Here is an 18,336-nt window from a genome sequence, read left to right on the forward strand (position 1 = left end):
CTTTGATAAATTATACGAAAAGCTACAAAGGCAGGGAACAAGGGATTTCCAAAGCCCACACAGAGAAACTTCTGGCAATTTAATAAACCACATCATCAAAACCCACCACCTTAGAAAAAGCCAGGGCTTTAATTTTTTTTTTTTTTTTTTAAGTAGGCGCCATACTTTTAGAAAGAGAGGGCAGAACCACTCCAATGAAGAGAACGGAACTGAAACTCACAGTAGGTTCTGGAACAATATTCTAGCCAATCCGCCAGCCAGCAGAGGCCTTACCCGAGCATGGGTTGGTGCACGCTCCGCTTAGCTCCCCCTCCTCTCCAGTGAAGACACTCGGGGAAACCCTCCAATGAGAAGACCCTTAGGGATAGGGGGCGTGGTCTAAAGGGGCGGAGAATTTGACGCAGGGATCGTTAAAAACTGTGCGCTGATTGGCCGGGCTTCTTCCCTCTACGACCAGTCCTCTTTGGCAGCTGGAGCCATCCATCAAAACAATTACACCAATCAGCGGCGAAAGTGCCCACTTCCCGCCCCCCCACCTCTGCAGGAAAGCCCCGCCCTCCAATATATTACTCAGGAGGCCAGCCGCGGCCCCTTCTGCTCCGAGCTGACCCTGAGGAGGGCAGCGTCGTCTGGGCGGCGCTGCGGAGACCTCCACCCAGGACGGCTCCCCCTCCCCGGGCCTCTCCCCTCTCGCCCGCGAGTCCCCTCGCCTCGTAGGCTTCTCGGATCTAATATCGTGGGGTGAGGTGAGAGCAGGCCCGGGGAGGGTGGTTACCGCTGAGGAGCTGCAGTCGCCATCAAGGTGAGCTGGGATTGCGGGGCTGACCTCGGGGTGCGGGTAGGGAGCAGGGTTGGGCGGCGCGGGGAAGGGGTAGGTCTCGCGCCCTTGTCCTCGGTTTACGCTCCGCTGCTGTGAGCAACAAGTTCAGGCTAGTCTGAGCCTGGAGGGGCGGGGCCAGGTCCGCCCTCCTGAGATGTCTTAGTCAGGTCCGCCCCGTCCCGGGCACCAGCGCCGGGGCGAAAGAGTAGGGCCCAAAAAGTTAGGGTTTCCACCTCTGCCCACCCCTTCTGTCTCCCAACCCTAAAGAGCCCCTGCCTCCTGTCTTGTGGTTGTTGGGGGGGGGCGGGACCGTCCGTGTATCCAGGGCTTAGCCTGTGCCCTGGACATAATAGACGTTCAGTAGTGTCTTAAATTAATGAAATCCCAGGTTCCTCTTGCTGGCTGGATTATCCTCCGCCCCCCATTGCGTGCTCCCATGGCACCCCTTAAGCTTCTTTTTCTAACGCCAATAAAAGTTAACAGCTATGCTAAACTCTTTTATTGAATCATCTTGTTTAATCTTTACAGCCATTCAAATAGGCAGACTAGAAATAAGCTCCTTATTATTGTCCAGTGTTTATTAGGCACCTAATATATCTGCTAAGTACATATGTACCTGGGTGCTCTCATTCATTCATACAAGTCTATGAAGTAAGTAATAACCTCATACCCACTTTACAGATCAGGAAATACAGACTAAAAAAAGTTGGCCAACTTGAACAGTTTAAATTGTTCATTAATGTCAGAATTTCAAAGTTTTTGCATGAATATTTGCATTTTTCTTCTTTAAAAAGGCATAGCTCCAGCCCTCTAGGAACTCACAGTTTAGGATATGACCAACTGGTTGGGGAGGCGAAGAGCAGTACACGGCACTTTGCAATGACTTAGTTTCACCAGCAGCATTGAGGGAGGGGAGACTTGTGTTATAAAGCACTTGGCACAACCCAAGGCTGGAAAGGCTGTTCTTTCACTCCTTTCTGGGCTTTGTTCTATATATAGATGATAGAGGTACTGACAACAACTGACTCTCAGAAACTGCTACACCAGCTGAATGCCCTGTTGGAACAGGAGACGAGATGTCAGCCAAAGGTCTGCGGCTTGAGACTGATTGAATCTGCCCACGATAATGGCCTTAGGATGACTGCACGACTAAGGGACTTTGAAGTAAAAGATCTTCTCAGTCTAACTCAGTTCTTTGGCTTTGACACAGAGACGTTTTCTCTAGCTGTGAATTTACTGGACAGATTCCTGTCAAAAATGAAGGTATGTTTAAAGCTGCATTACCCTGAGTATTTCATGGTTCTGCTCAATGTGTTTTGGAGATGGTATTGCTACCTTTGGGCTGATACTCATAATCTTGACCTTTTTTTTGTTTTCAACAAGTAACATTATGGTAATTGTATGTACAGCATTGATACTCTTCCTTTAACCAAGAGTAATGCATCGTTTATTAGACTTAACTTCTGACATTGAAAAATAGTCTCATATGAAATAATTAATTGCAGAGTTTCCCAAAAGGAGAGTTGGCTGTTGTGTTTAAAAGTCTTGGTAGGTTGGCATTTTCATTTACTTACTGTTGTTTTTAATTTAGAGAAATGTGTTAGGGGCAGAATGCTAGGTTGTGGGTTAAGAATTAGAGTGTATTTCTTTCTTTTTTTCTTTTTGCTGATGCTGTCAACCACCTGGTCGATAGCATGTATTTCTTAATCTCTATTCATAGATAATAAAGTTCTAATTATTTTAGCCTTATATTTCCTCCAGTCTTGCTTATGCTTGGCATTTTCAGCCTAAGTTTGCATATAGTAGAGAGTATCTTCTAGAGGACTATTTATATATAATTATTCTCTATATCGGATAAGAAAGACTTGTGTGTAGCTTTCAGAGTTTATGAGACTGACACGACCTACTGCATTAACGAGGCACCTTCTTTCAGAGTTTAACTGTTAAAAATACATCTGACTTCTCTGTGCACCTGTAGTCATTGGTATGTAATGAAATATTGTGACAGTTAAAATGAAACTAATCTTTTAGTCCTCAATACCTAACACAATGCATCAGATACAGAAAGAGCTCAATGTTTGCTGAATGGAATGGTTCAAGAAACTTGTTCAACAGACTAATTAAACAACTCTTTAGACACTGTGCAAGCACTACCTTTGACTCTGTAAATGGTGCACAGGTGACTAACGTACATTTGTCCCTTTAGGTATATTACAATTTTAGCGAGAATAATGTTTGCACTGGTAACGTATAGGTAAAGCATAATAAGAAAAATAATTACATTATACCTCAAAAGAGGCACAAATATATTGCTGAAGGGATTCTAAGAGGAGAGAGCACAAATACTAGTAAAGGCTTCTTAAAGTTTCAATTGAGCTGGAACTTAAAGTGGACAGAAATTTGATGGTGATAAATTTTGATTTGTAGACACTTAGAAAATGGTAAATAAGAAAAGATTGGTAGTATATAGAGCTTTTACATAGGGCAGAGTAAACAGTATTTGCCAAAGTATTTTTAAACATTTTACATGTGTTAACTACAAAGAAAACAACCTGGAAAAGCATAACATTCTTGTGCGTAAGCTGTAAGGTATTTCAGTCCTCATTTAAGCCTTTGACCTAGTAACTTATTTGGTCCAACTGGAACACAGTGCTTTCTGCAGTAATTTAAACAAACCAAAATAGGTAAGAATTTTTATGTGCTGAGGCCAAACATAAGGAAACTTAGCCTGTTTACTAAAAAATTAGTTCCAAGTGGGTATGTAGGGTTAATAGGCTACAGTTAAGGTCTGAGTAGATCTTGTTAAGTGCTTCACACATGAGAAATAGACCTCAGAGATACATTTTCAAAATGATGGGTCTGAGTTTTAGATTATCCTTTTTTTTTTAACTGAAATAAGATAAAGACATGGAATAATAATAAAAGACATGGTCTTTTTAGGTACAGCCCAAGCACCTTGGGTGTGTTGGACTGAGCTGCTTCTATTTGGCTATAAAATCAATAGAAGAGGAAAGGAATGTCCCATTGGCAACTGACTTGATCCGAATAAGCCAGTATAGGTTCACGGTTTCAGACTTGATGAGAATGGAAAAGATTGTGTTGGAGAAGGTGTGTTGGAAAGTCAAAGCTACGACTGCCTTTCAATTTCTACAACTCTATTACTCACTCATTCAAGAGAATTTGCCACATGAAAGGTATGTGATCTTTGTTCTTAATCCAATCAAAATAAGTAAAATGACAACCGCAGCTCTGAGTTTGACTTCACTCTTCAGCAGAAGTGAGAAAACTTTCATCAATAGCTTCTTGAAGTCGATGAAGGCTAATTCTTAAGACTAAGGGACATTTCAGCTTTTTAAAAATTATGTTTTCCATTTATAGAGTAGTTATAGAATCTAATAGGTAAGTATGTAACACAGATTTATGGAAAAAGGAACTTTAGATTCAAGAATGGATTAAAATGAAATGAAAAGAAACGTTGATAGCTGTGGGCCTGATACTTTACTGTTTTTGCCCAAATTATTTAAAATTCATGTATGGTATCCTTAACATGTTCATGTCTCTGAAGGAAGGGAAATTCTTTACTTCAGATAATTCATTTTCTATGTTAAGTGTGCATAAACATCACTTTAAAATTGACTTATTTTTGAAAAAATAAAAAAACCAAAATTGACTTATTTTTCTATAATTTTGGCTAGATGTAAAATTATCTACATAAAATTATTCTCATTTTCTTTTTAAAGGAAGATCAGCCTTAATTTTGAAAGACTGGAAGCTCAACTTAAGGCATGCTACTGCAGGATCATATTTTCTAAAGCAAAGGTAAATATTTTATAAAGATTAAACCTATTTATACACCTATTCTTATGTTCAACATTTACTTAAAATTTATCTCTTTCAGCCATCTGTGTTGGCATTGTCTATCATTGCATTGGAAATCCAAGCACAGAAGTGTGTAGAGTTAACGGAAAGAGTAGAACATCTTCAGAAACATTCCAAGGTATGTCAGAGTCATAGCCCAAATCCTGTTAACAGCTGTGAAAGAAACTACACTTGTTCCTGAAGTAAAATGAGATGTACCATGTGTTGACATGAAACTTAAGTAGCTTATCCTCAAAACTTTTTGACAAGGAAAGACACGTTGATAAGATTGCAATTACTACTGTAATTAAATACCTGCAGGACTTTTAAGTAATATATTTTTAAAATTTATGCACAGATAAATGGCAGAGATTTGACTTTCTGGCAAGAGCTCGTATCCAAGTGTTTAACTGAATATGCATCAAACAAGTGTTCCAAACCAAATGTTCAGAAGTTGAAATGGATTGTTTCTGGGCGGACTGCACGGCAACTGAAGCATAGTTACTACAGAATAACCCACCTTCCAACAATTCCTGAAATGGGCCCTTAATTGGTAAATTTGTTTAGTTATTCTCCATGTAGAAAAAAAACTTTCTAATGCTATAATTGTCTTCTACAATTCAAGAATTTAAATCTGAATTATTTTCAAAATAAACAAATGGAGTTGGAATAGCAAAGGGGAAAATGACTTCACTGATCTAGTCAGCTAATATTTGAGGGCATTTACTGTATTCACGGTACAGTAAGAGTAAGGAATTCCTAAGAGTAAGGAATTATCTAACCTTAGATATATATATGTTAGCCATTTCATTAAATTAACAGCTTAGAAAGCAGCATCCTCCTTCATAATCTGAATTTTAAAAGTAGCACTAAAATGGTATTTTTTTTAATTGCACATCATTTTGCTGTATGTAGACTCGAGCTTTGGCTCATTTAAAGTTACACAAGCCTAAGTAAGAGAACAGGACCAAAAGTTTGAACCACACATGAATTAATTTGAGACTGTTAGCTTATTAGCAAAATCAGCATGAACTTGGATGTTGTACTTAAAAAGTAAGTTATGACAGATGGTTGCCTCTACATTGGGTGTCTGGAAACTGCCAGAGTTTCTCAACACGATAGTTGTATATCATTGCTACAGAAGTTGGAACACTGGAAAGTAGTTACATGCATAAGAAATATAAACCTTGTCCTTAATGTATGACATACATTCTTGCCATCTAAATTTAACTCAGTGTTGATTTAACTTCTTTCCAACTCAAAACTAAGTGTTAACATTGAACACATCTACGTAAGACATGATTAAGAATCTTAGATATGAACAGTTGATTTTTAACAGGTAGTAATATTTGTGTTTGGCAAACTTCTGATAACTTGATTTTTTGTTTGTTAAATAGGATTATTACAGCAACAAAAAAAAACACTTCTCTGAAGTCTTTCTCCACAATCCTGAGCTGTGGATTCCATAGTTATAATGGATTTAAGCTGTGAAGCCTCAAAACATCACAACTAGATTAGCATTGATGTTCTCAGATTTGGGAAAACTGCCTAATTACCATTACCCTATAGTGGAATTACTCAAATTTGAATTCACCTGTGAAGCATACAAATCAAAGCTAACAGCATAAATGTGAAGTGCTGACAAGCTTGGGAAGGTAAACTGTGAATCTTCATTTCTAACATTGATCCAGCTTTCTCTGTTGGGTCAATATATTGTATTTAGGTGGTCTTCAAAATGGCTGCTTAATTCAAACGAGGAGGTTTGCATGAAAACCAGTATTACACAAATGCACTTTTAAGGTGTAACAAGGGTCACTATTCTAGGCAGTGAAAATGGTTTCTTGGCACCCATAATGCAAGTAAAATAGATAATCCAGAGATGTGGACTTCATTGGTATATGGGAATCACATTTAAATTGGAGGATATTTTATATAAAGCAAAACTACAGACCTAGTAATTTTGGCATATTATGTTATCTTTAATATTTTTCTAGAAACCAGGTTATGTTTGTATCCGTGATAAAAGTTTTATACAAAATTTAGTGCCTCAATCTAGTCCCATCAAGAAAATTCAGCTTTATTGTAGTAGTAACTCAAAATAAATTAGCATCATTGTGAAAACTTTCTGCTTTAACACTCCAGAAGTTTTTACTAAGGACTGTTTTTATAAAATTGTCATTGCTTCTAATTTAAATTTTGCTTAAAAGGAAGAGAATACACTTTCACTAATTGACCCTACTGTGCCAAAAGAGTTTTAAGAAAAGTAGGCATCTTCATAATAATAAGGTCGCTGAGGTAGTTCAGGATTTCAGTGACTAAGGAGAGCTACAGTGTTAAAGTGTTGTCAACGGTTACTCAATTCGGTGTGTATCCTGAGTCTGTCCAGGATGGCTGTACCCAATTTTGACATCACATTATGGGTAGATACAGACTGGAAAATAAACCAAAGAACTGCAATGTATCTTATACTTCTGTAAACCATGTTTTATGGATAACTTTTCAGTTTTCCCAAAAGACTGATAAATTTCAATATTTTGAATACATCAGTGTTAATTTTGAGGTGGCAGAGGTAACCTAACCAACTACCATTATGTTTTGGTACTAAGGGATATACCTTTCAATAAAGTTACTGAAATGCATTCCTTTGCTGAGTGGTTTTCTGTTTGCTTCTCTTCTAACTTAATTAGCTACTTTGGCAATGTGATAATGGAACCACAAGAAAGAGCTATCTCGTCACTGTATTTAAATTTAGCTCTCAAGTCAGATGCATGGTAGAAGAAACAAAATCTCTTATAAAAGTATGGCTAGTACCTAACTGACACTTTCCTTCCTATTTTTAAAGATAGGCACAAGATGATGACAAGTAAATATGCTTAATTTGTATTAAAAAGTTGTTGTTTATGCACTGTTGGTTACTTTTCTTATTTAGATTCAACACTACTATGGCTATCCTTACTATAAATTCACCCTTCGATTCAGCCCACGAAAAGTTGTGTGCAACCCTCTTCCCTAATTAAACAGCCTTCCAGCAGGTGGTTGATAATGACAGGTAACTGCCAAGTATTGTGCTAGTCTGCTTAGATCACTTGTTAATTATTATTGGAACTGAAACAACGTATGATTTTGAACTGTTCATGTTTAACTAAACAAGACATCTTATAAAGTAGACACTGCAAGGAATTAATGATGAAAGAAAAACTTTTATAAAAGAAGGTTCCTTTTGCACTTGACTCAAATTAGATATATTTAATAATCCCTCTTTTCAAAAGTACTGTTTTTAAAAAAGGGCATCTGCACCTTCCATGTATTTCAAATTTTGTGACATACTGTCTGAAAACAAACATTTCTGATCTAGTATTTGTGATTAGCAATGACAGTTGTTACTGTCAGGTGCTAGTGTCAGATGTTGTATATGAATCACCTCATGTATGTAATCCTCCAAACTGAATGAGGTTATCCCAGTTTACAAAAGAACCAGAGCCACAGAGTAGGTATGGGACTAGCCCAAGGTCTCATACCTGTACTTGGAAGTGAAGACAAAACTGAGAGCACTGAAAGGAGAAATGGACAAGGCTTCAAGCAATAAAATTGATAAACCTCTAGCAAGACTGACAAAAAAAGAAATGACCAATTTTAGGAATGAGATACCACTACAGAATCTAAAGATACTGAAAGGACACTACCTTTTTTACTACCACAAACAACTCTACACATAATTAGATGAATCAATTCCTTGAAAGACATGAACTACGAAAACTTAAAATTAGATAACCTAAATAAACGTACTATTTTAAAAAATTCAACACATTGTTTAGAATCTTACTGGAAAATCCTATAAATCATTTAAAGAAGACCTAGCACAAATTCTACAAATCTTTCCCAGAAATTAGAAGAATCACTTCTCAATTCATTTTATAAGGCCAGCATTAACCTGATACCAAACCTAGATAAATATAAATTTTTTTTTTAATTTTTAAAAGCTATTGACCAATATCCCAAATGAACACATAAAAATCAACAAACAAGTTCAGATATATAAAATGAATAATACAACATGACCAGGTTTAGGATTGGGGGGAGATGTAAGCTGGTTTAAAATTAGAAAATCAATATAGCCCACCATTTTAACAATCTAAAGGAAAAAAAGATCAAATCAATTGATACCAGAAAAAGCATCGTCTATCTGATAAGGGACTTATGTCCAGAATACACAGAGACTCTTAGATCTCAAAGATAAATAACCCTTTAAAAAATGGACCAAAAATTTAAATAAACATTTCTCCAAGGAAGATACACAAATCATCAATCAGTACAAGAAAAGATGCTTAATACAATTAGCCATCAGAGAAATCACAACCACAATGTGATACCATTTCACATTCACCAGAATGGCTAGAATCAGAAGGTCATGTAAGTGTTCGCAGAAACGTGGAGAAATTAGAGCTCTCACACACTGCTGGTGGGAATGCAAAACGGTGTAGCCACTTTGGAAAAGAATTTAGCAGTTCCTCAAATGATTAAACAGAGTTTTCATAAAACCTGAAGTTCCGCTGCTGGGTAAGAAGCGAAAATATATATGCACATAAAAATTTGTACTTGAATGTTTATAGCAGAATTATGCATAGTAGCTAAAGGTGGAAACCTCCAAGATGTCCATCAACTGATACACGGACAAATATGTGTAAGTCATACAATGGATTGTTCAGCCAAACAAAAAGAATGAAGTACATACTAAAACATGGATGAACCTCTAAAACATCATGCGAAGTGAGCCAGAAACAAAAGACCACATGACTTCATTTGTATGAAATAGACCAGAACAGAAATACATGGAAAGTAAATAAGCAGTTGCTTGATGGGATTATGGGGACAGTGATAGCTGAAAGGTACGGGATTTGTTTGTTTGTTTTTTCAGGTGATGAAAATGACAGTTGACTATGATGGTGGTTAGGTATTATGTGACTATACTAAAAACCACTAACATACACTGATTTTAAACAAGTAAAGTGTACGGTATGTGAATTATATATCAACAACCTATTTTTTAAAAAAGATTACGTATGATTCCATTTATATGATATTCTTTAAAAAAAAAAAAACAAACAAAACTACAGAGACAGAGACTAAACCAGTGGTTTCCAGAGTTTGAGGCTAGGAGTAGGGTGTGACTAGAAAGAGCGTGAAGGAGTTCTTGTGGTGACTGACCTATTCAATCTACTAATTTTGGAGGAGTTTATACCTATCTCTACGTAAGTTAAAATTCACAAAACTACAAACAAAAAAAAGTGAATTTTACTTTATGTTTATTCAAAATTCAAAAAATTTTTAATGTCAAGAAGAGAAGCCAATTAAAAGAAAAATGCCTCTTCCCCAACAATTCATTCCTAAAGTTATTGAGTAAAATGAACATAGGCATCTTGCCAAAGGGTGTGGCTGGGCTGCAGTGGCCCAGAGCAGGGTGTTAGGATCCCAGCAGGTGAGGGGGGTAACTGACTGGCACAGGGTGTTGGAGCCTGAGCAGAGTGAGAAAGACACTCATATGGGAAGATGATCTAGATTAGGGAACCCAATATATTAAGGATGTAAGAATCAGGTATCTCACTATTGCTGAAAGGAATTATATAGAAAGGAAGAGAGCAAAAATGAACCCCAAAGGTTTAGAAAGTTTAAATGTTAACTCACGGCTTTCAATATACATACAGACATAAAAATAAATATAGATGTAAACGTAGGCATAATATGCAGCAATTGCTCACTAGCACATAGAACCTGGCTTCTAAATACCAATCTCCAGTAAAAACAGCCAGGGCTTCTTATAAAAATGGCTGATTCCTGGGCTAGGGAAGGGAAAACATAAGTCTGGTATATCATGTGCCAGAGAATAAGAAATTGCTCAAATATGATGGGGACATGTCAAAAGGGCCTAGAAGCCACCTAGCATGGTCTTCTACTGGTCAAATCTAGAAAAATGTTGAGGATCAGAGTAATGGGAATAACAGATTTTAACCCACTGAATAAAGAAGTCATGAGTGTACATATATACATATATATACATAAAAATTGAAAGTTTGGTGAGAAACAAGGCAGTACTTGGAAACTACATCACACAAAATACTTAATTGCAAACATTAAAAAAAAATAGCTTTACAGTGAGGAAGACTGGCAGGCACCACTTAATCAGTGATCGAAGTATAGCTGACCCTCAGTATCCACAGGGTATTGTTCCCAGGATCCCCCTTGGATATCAAAATCCAGAGATGCTCAGTAACATGACATGGTATTTGCTTATATCTATGCGCATCCCCCTGAATAAACTAAATCATCTCCAGGTTACTTCTAACGCCTAATACAACGTAAATACTATGTAAACAGTTGTAAACACAATGTAAACCTATGTAAATAGTTGCCAGTGCATAGCAAACTCAAATTTTGCTTTTTGGAACTTTCTGGATTTTTTTTTTTTTTAACTATTTTCCACCTTCTGTTGAATCAGTATTTGAAACCCATGGATATGGCAAGCCAACTGTAAACACTATCAGAAAAAGGACAAACTGAAACTAATAACTCATGATTGGATGCAGTAAGAACACAGCATCACTTCTATAAGAGTCCTGCCGAAGATTCATAACCTGAATCTAATCATGAAGAAAAACCAGATGAAACTCAAAATGAGAGATGTACAAAACTAGGCTATAATCTTCAAGTGCCAAGGTTGTAAAAGTCAGAGTGAAAATGGGGACGTGTTCCGGTTTGGAGCAAACTAAAGACACCTGGTACCTAAAAGCAAGGCATGATTCTGACTGGATCCTTTTGCCATCAAGGACATTACTGGGACAATCAATTAAACATGAATGGAATGAAGGTCCAAGGATTCGGTGGTCATGTGTCAGTGCTAACTTCCTGATTTTAATGGCTGTGTTGTAGTTATGTAGAATCATGTGCTTTGAAGGAAATATACACTAAGGTACCCAGAGATGATGGGGCACCATGTCACCAACTTGCACACAAACCCGAGGACTCAGGAAAAAAACAATTCTGTCTTTTATGTGTAAATTTTCTATATACATTTCAGATTGTTTAAGACATTTAAATTAAAAAGGACTTAAGAAGGATGAAATAAAATTTCAAGATAATTCTTACCTATATGCCCAAATCACTAAAGATCAAAATGATGTCACTGACATAATCATTGACTGTAATTTTTTGTCACTAACAAGGAATTCACCCAATAACCACATTCACTTCATCACTTCTGTTTTGTATTCATCTGGTCCAAGTGTTAGGTATTTTTCAGTTTCTTGACATAAAGTCATTCCTCAAGGAATAATATGCTAACTCAGACATTTTTTAAAAAAATTTTTTCAGTAAATTACTCAGAATATCAGGGGGGAGGTATAGCTCAAGTGGTAGAGTGCATGCTTAGCAAGCATGAGGTCCTGGTTATATCCCCAGTACCTCCCCCAAGAATAAATAAATATACCTAATTACCTGCCTCCACCAAAAAACAAAAACAAAAACAAAAACAAAAAACCTAAAATTACTCAGAATATATCTGCAGATTATTTTTTCCTTTCTGAAAAATTTTTTCATTAATACAAGTTCTTTGTGTGAATTGGTACACTTAGACAAAGGGGTACACAATTCCTATTTAGAAAAGTTTATTGAACATTATTCCTGCATCACACTTATTGAAAGAAAAACTTAATTTTCCCTGAAGGCACCCTGTCATTTCACATGATCTAAACCCTAATGTTTTTCATATTAAAAATACAGGTTAAATATGAAATTAGTAAAATGCAGCATATAAAACTTCATGCTGAGCAAAAAACAAGTCAAAAAAAGTTACCGTGTATCAGTTGGAGTTCCCACAAGTTATTTAAGATGTTTCCTATGTAAATCATATTTGAATGCAATTATTAGAGCCATGTTTAAATATATTTTGCAATTTGTTAACTGTAGGCATCCACAGTTTTCTTCCATCACATAATCTATTCCTTTGATTAAGCTGGCAACATCTGCTAGAATCCACAAAATGCAGCAAGAAAATTGTGATTATTTCTCAAGATTTGAGAAATCTGGTCCACCTTTACTGTAGTTTCCTGAGATTTCTGCTCCACTGAAGTCAAAACCAGGATTCTAAAAGATACGAAAAAAATTATAAAATAAAGTTTATAAGGAAAAATATAAGTAACCCAAAAGGAAAACAGTAAAAAGATATAAACTGGCAATTGACAAAAAAAGGAAATCTAAATGGCCAATAAACATGGGAAAAGATATCAAACTTCACTGTAATCACCAAAATGGAACTTGAAACTATGTGGTGTTTTTTTCAATTTTCAGATTTACAAATATTTAGAAGATCAATATGTATATTACAGTGTTGACATACAGTGATATATATATACGGTGTATATTACAGTATAAACATATACTTTAGTATCAGTGTATAAAGATTTTAATAACTAACATTTTTTGAGAGCTTATTACATGCCAGCCAAGATTCTAAGAGCTATAGATATATATTAAAATATTTAATCCTCACAACAATCCTCTATAGTAAGCACTACCCCAGGTTTTAATCTTTTTAGAGGCATTTCATTTATTCAACAAACATCTATTGACTTCCTACTGTTCAGAAGACACCATGAGAAGCATGTGGAATTTAAGAGTGAACAAAACAGACAAAGATCCTTATTCTGGTGGAGCTTGCATTCTAACAGTAGGAGACAAATAATAAGCCCTAAGTTATGTAATGCAGGGGCCAGCACAGTTCCCTGTAAAAAGCAAGGCAGTAAGTACTTCAGGCTCTGAAAGCCATGTAGCCTCTGTCGTAACTACTTAATTCTGCTTGCTGCTACATAACAGACAACGCACAAACAAAAGACAAAGCTGTGTCCGCGTAAAACCTTCCTTCAAAAACAGGCAGTGGGGCCACAGCTTGCCAGCCCATGATCTAGTGTGTTAAATGCTGGTAAGTGCTATGGAGAAAAAGAAGAAAAAGAAGAAGAGAAAGAAAAGTAGGCCACAGTAAGGGAAATGAAGCTTAGAGTTTTTTAAATAGGATGATTAAGGTCAAAGCATGCTTCATTGAGAAATGACCTGAAAACAGTGAAAAGTTAGCTAAGCTTTGGAAGAGCATTGCAGTCAAAAGGACAGAGAAAGAATGGCCTGGCAGGTTTAAGGAACAGCAAAAAGGCCATAATGTGGCTAGAGCAGAATGGGGGGTGGGGGGAGCAGCAGTAGGAGAGGAGGGCAGAGAGATCATGGGACCAGATCAGCTGGGGCCTTGTATAGGACTTTGTCTTCTACTTGAGTGAAAGAGTTCTGAGAAGAAAAGTGATGTAATCTGACATGCATTGTAAAAGGACTGCTCTGTTATTCTGAAAAGACTGTAGGCTTGGCAAGGGTAGAAGTAAAGAGAACAGTCAGAAGATTACTAGCGTAATCTAGGCAAAACATTAGAGGTGGTCCAGATGACAGTGGTCGCGGAGTTGGTGGTGATGTGTAGTCAAATTCTGAATATATCCGGAAGGTTGTGCCAGGGAGGTTTCCTGACAAACTGGATAGGGTGTGAGAGAGAGAGAATAATGATGGACGATTCTCCAATTTTTTTTTTTTTTTTTTGGTTTGAACAAAGAGTTTCCATTAACTGAGATGAGAAGGCTGGAGGTAGAACAGTTGAGGGAAGGAAATCAGGGCATTCACACTGGACATGTCGAGTTTGATATGTCTGTTAGGCAGCTAAGTGAATGTGTTAAATAGGCAGTTGGATATGTGAGTCCAACATTCAGGTGAAAAGTCCAAGCTAGGGATACACATTTGGGAATTACCATCATATAGATGGAAATTATCCATCAAAACTTTAACAATACTTTGATCCAGAAATAATTCTCCTAGATATCTATCTTAAAGGAATGTTTGAATAGTTTCAGAGATAAAGGCACAAACTTCGTTTGAAATAGACACAAAGAAATCTAAATCTCATCAAAGGGGAATAGCTAAATAAATAATTACAATACAATGAAACTAGGAAATACTCTGAAGCAGTTAAAAGGAATGAATTTTATCTGTAAGTACCAGTAGGGAAAGAGACCCAACACATTAAATGGAAAAGCAACATGAACATTACACACAGTAATCCTCCATTTATGTTAAAAATAAAACAATCCAGCCAATCTACTGATGAGATGAGAATGAGACAGGCATAGGATGGAAGACATTGATTAAAGGGCCTTACACTTTTTTACATAATGTAAGTCTGCATTGATTGAATTTTTATGAGTTTATTCATGCATTACTGATGTACACTAAATAGATTTAAACTTAAGACATCATAGCAGTACAAATAAATTCCTCCCAAGGGTGGGGAATCAAATCCATACATAGAAAGGCCAGTCACTTTTCTAATCATTTAACTTAAAATATTCCTCTGAAGAGTTTTTATTTTTTTAAAACCACATTTGAGTTTTAGTTTCAAATAATAATTATCCTATGATTTACAGACGTTTAACTACACATATTCATTCATCTGACTTACTTCTTTCTGGAATCTCTCTAATGTAAGTTTTCTCTGCATTTGGTCTTGCACCCAAGGATCAGCTGCATATTCAGATTCTAGAAGAGAAGTCCAACAATTTGCTGCATCTCTCTTTGTCTTTGTGAGAACAATACGGACCATTTTTCTATCCTCTAAACAAACAAAAATCACAAAGAAATTAGAGTTCATCATTAGTTTATATTTTCAAAAATCATTAGGTAATCTTGATATACAATTGCTTTCAATATGTTTCTATTACTGTAACTTTCAGAGCTGCAAAGACAAAGGACTTAGTACAACAGAGGGGAAACATACTATGTTCCAAGACAAAATTAATTTTTAAAAAGATTCTAAGAAAAATAATAGATCACCCTTACCCAAAGTCCATGTTCCTTCATCAGCTATTGTAGAATCAAAGAGTTTGCCCTGAAAAATAAACATATGAAGTACTAAAAAATATAGAGATTTCATTAATTTTTATAATGCTTTCATTATTCAAGACTTAGCTAATTTCCTATCTAATCCACATACAATTGCCTAATTAGTTTAGAAAGGGGAGATCAAACTTAATACTACTTCAACACATTGATAGGTATTCATCCCTAAATTCCCACCTAGCGAGTGAGACAGAACCTAGTTTATTTATAGTACTTGGTATATTTACTATAACAAAGAACACAGTGCTCTCTACAGAAAGATCAGGGCTCTTTTTTATAAGATGAAGAAATACTTCTGATCACTGATTGGCCATATGTGAAATTAATATCTGAAATGTTTTAACTTTACCAATTATAATAAGCTACAAGAAGAGGTCTCCTGCTGATATTTAGAAGAACTGGTGTCTTTAAAATAAACTTTTAAAAACTGGCTCAATCTCTTTGCAAGGCAATTTAACACTAAAAAATATTTTAAAGCACATACTGTAGATCTGATATCAGATTAGTTGTGACTAATTATTCAGAAATTCGTTTTAAGAAAGAACTAAGAAAAGGAAAAGTTTAAAAGATAATGCACCTGCTAAAATTCATTTTGATTTTTTCCTACTTACTAAATTTAAGCTTTAGAAAATTAAAATATCACATTAAAAAAAAGAAAACATATTTTTAAAAATATGTCAATACCAGTGGAAAAAAACTCCTACTGGCATAAATGCGTGCCAAAAATCCTAGAGTTAGTTATTGCTAAATTACCGTAGCTACTGTAATTACTAAGGTAAATTTGACTATAATCTCAAAATCACTGTTCAGTAAACTACGAATTACACAACTACACAGAAAGGTTAAGATGCAAGCTAACATAAATCAGTATCTTTCACATGAATCTTCCTTTTCTCTGAGGCACTCAAAACACTTCCATATAAAATAATAACAGCTAACATGTAGTGTGACCTTATTAAATACCAGGTACTACCTGCTCTAAGTTCTTCACTCACATGGATACCACGCTATGCTCAGAACAATCCTATGAGAAAGGTACTATAAATTACCCTACTTTGTGGATGAAGGCTTAGACACTGAACAATCTCTGGCCCAAGGTTACAGAACTAGAGAAACGACAAAGGTAGGTATCCTACCAAGTAATCTCCCTTCACCGTTACACAACACTGGTATCAAATATCTCGAGCATCTAATCTGAGAAAGGAATCTAACTTGAACTTCACTGAATTTAACTATAGTTTTTAACAAGGAAAAAATGGGTACCATCAGATACAAAGAGTACTGATGAGAATAAAAGGTATAGCACAATTACTTACTTCACCTCTTGACCATCTGCTTAACCACTCCACAAATATGCAGGATTTTTCTAATTTTAGATGAGAAAATAAATCACCTGACAATACATCCAAATCCTCATCTCGACATCCTTATCCTTAATTTTCATCTTTGCTTTTCTATAACTGCCTAAATACTTACTAGTTTAGTTGTATTATGCCTCCCCACAACAACGTAACCTCTCTGAGTGAGGGAATACTATCTTTGACTGCTGTCCTCCCAGAACCTAGATCAGTGCCTGGAAGAAAGTATATGTAGTTAAAGTATCTCTTTAACGATCCAGTTAACCTGTTCTCAGTTGAAGACCCTCAGAGGAACAAAAGAAGCATCTTCATTTGGCTTAAAAACAAAGCCAGGGAGATGGGCTCCTCAAATTCCCACCTCAATCGGGACTGGCCGAGGGTGGGGGCTCCGACCAGACCAAAACCAGGGCAATTTTATCCTTCTTTCGGCCAGCCAGAGGAGCCGAACGGCCTTCCAACAGCCTTTCCACAGAAACCAAGAACTTTATAACTCGGAGCTCTGGCGGGGGAGGGGGTGGGAAGGAAGGGCCGAGAAGAAACTGAGTACAAGCCCCGACCTGCCGCTACCTTGAGGATCTCGCGGCCACCCACGGCCAGCGACACATGCCGGCTCTGCAGGCCGCACTGGATATCCTGGGCGCGAGTGCCTGGCGGCACCTGAACTTCAATGAACACCTCCTCCAAGGTCTGGTACCACTGGCCCCACGGCGTCCCGCACGGAACCACCCCACTGCGCTCCTCAAACGGGGCTGACATACTCCACTTCGCCTCCCGGCTGCGGTGGCACCGAGCGAGCCGAGCGCACGCGCGGAATCTCCGCGCTCAGGCCACCCTCTGTCCTCTTCGTTCGGGTCACTGCACATGCGCAGCAAAGTCATCTGCTGTCTCCGCTTGTTTTTCACTTTCAGTGGCCATTTAGGACAGACACTGGCAGGATTCAGGTTGAAAGAACTGAAATCCAGAAGCGTTTACATCCAAAGAACGATGGGAAACGGTTAGAACCTGTGAAGCTAGAACTCACTACACCGTCACCAACATGACGTCAAAAGCGACTGAAAATTCTCTGGTGTGAACTGCGCTTGCGCAAAGGCTGCTCGTGCATAGTTACAATTGAGTAACGCCAGTAGTGATTGGACCAGTTGGGTAGGATTGGGGGAGGGAGGAGATAATAATAACCTCCTATTGGATGAGAACCTAAACTAACAGGCAACCTAATTGGTCGCGGCGAAAGCCGAGTACGCATGCTCTTTGGATGTTCCCATCCTGGATTGGTGTGCCTAAGGTTTTGGTTTTCCGATTGGCTAACATCGAGTGGGCGGGGGAAAA

The 18,336-nt window shown here is 37.2% G+C and overlaps 2 protein-coding genes and 1 long non-coding RNA gene across 3 annotated transcripts in view; 1 reads left to right on the plus strand and 2 right to left on the minus strand.

Annotated features, from left to right (window-relative positions):
* The window catches only part of LOC105097691 (uncharacterized), a 708,424-nt gene extending 708,141 nt beyond the window's left edge, over positions 1-283 (minus strand). Inside the window, exon 1 of the long non-coding RNA XR_010378103.1 lies at positions 221-283. This is a non-coding gene — a long non-coding RNA (uncharacterized LOC105097691). The remainder of the gene's footprint in view (positions 1-220) is intronic.
* A 293-nt stretch (positions 284-576) lies between these two features.
* CCNG1 (cyclin G1) lies at positions 577-7,317 on the plus strand. The gene is given in 9 exon segments (XM_064480078.1): positions 577-802; positions 1,820-2,083; positions 3,761-4,014; positions 4,561-4,639; positions 4,719-4,817; positions 5,037-5,161; positions 5,211-5,231; positions 6,076-6,088; positions 6,091-7,317. Coding segments are annotated over 8 exon segments (912 nt in total). The 5' UTR covers positions 577-802; the 3' UTR covers positions 6,148-7,317.
* A 5,002-nt stretch (positions 7,318-12,319) lies between these two features.
* NUDCD2 (NudC domain containing 2) lies at positions 12,320-18,076 on the minus strand. The gene is made up of 4 exons (XM_010990263.3): positions 17,578-18,076; positions 15,593-15,641; positions 15,216-15,367; positions 12,320-12,814 (listed from the first exon to the last, which is right to left on the minus strand). The coding sequence occupies exons 1-4, from the start codon at positions 17,764-17,766 to the stop codon at positions 12,731-12,733; spliced, it is 474 nt and encodes a 157-aa protein (XP_010988565.1). The 5' UTR covers positions 17,767-18,076; the 3' UTR covers positions 12,320-12,730.
* Positions 18,077-18,336: the final 260 nt, after the last annotated feature.

This window comes from Camelus dromedarius, chromosome 27 (genome assembly GCF_036321535.1).
Source record: "Camelus dromedarius isolate mCamDro1 chromosome 27, mCamDro1.pat, whole genome shotgun sequence".
In the NCBI taxonomy this organism is placed as follows: Eukaryota; Metazoa; Chordata; class Mammalia; order Artiodactyla; family Camelidae; genus Camelus; species Camelus dromedarius.

Coding starts and splice junctions, on each gene's coding strand:
- NUDCD2 (XM_010990263.3), bottom strand. CDS start 17,766: ATGTCAGCCCCGTTTGAGGAGCGCAGTGGGGTGGTTCCGTGCGGGACG. Junction 15,368..15,592: donor TGAAGGAACATGGACTTTGG/GTAAGGGTGATC, acceptor TTGTTTGTTTAG/AGGATAGAAAAATGGTCCGT. Junction 12,815..15,215: donor TAGAGAGATTCCAGAAAGAA/GTAAGTCAGATG, acceptor CGTATCTTTTAG/AATCCTGGTTTTGACTTCAG.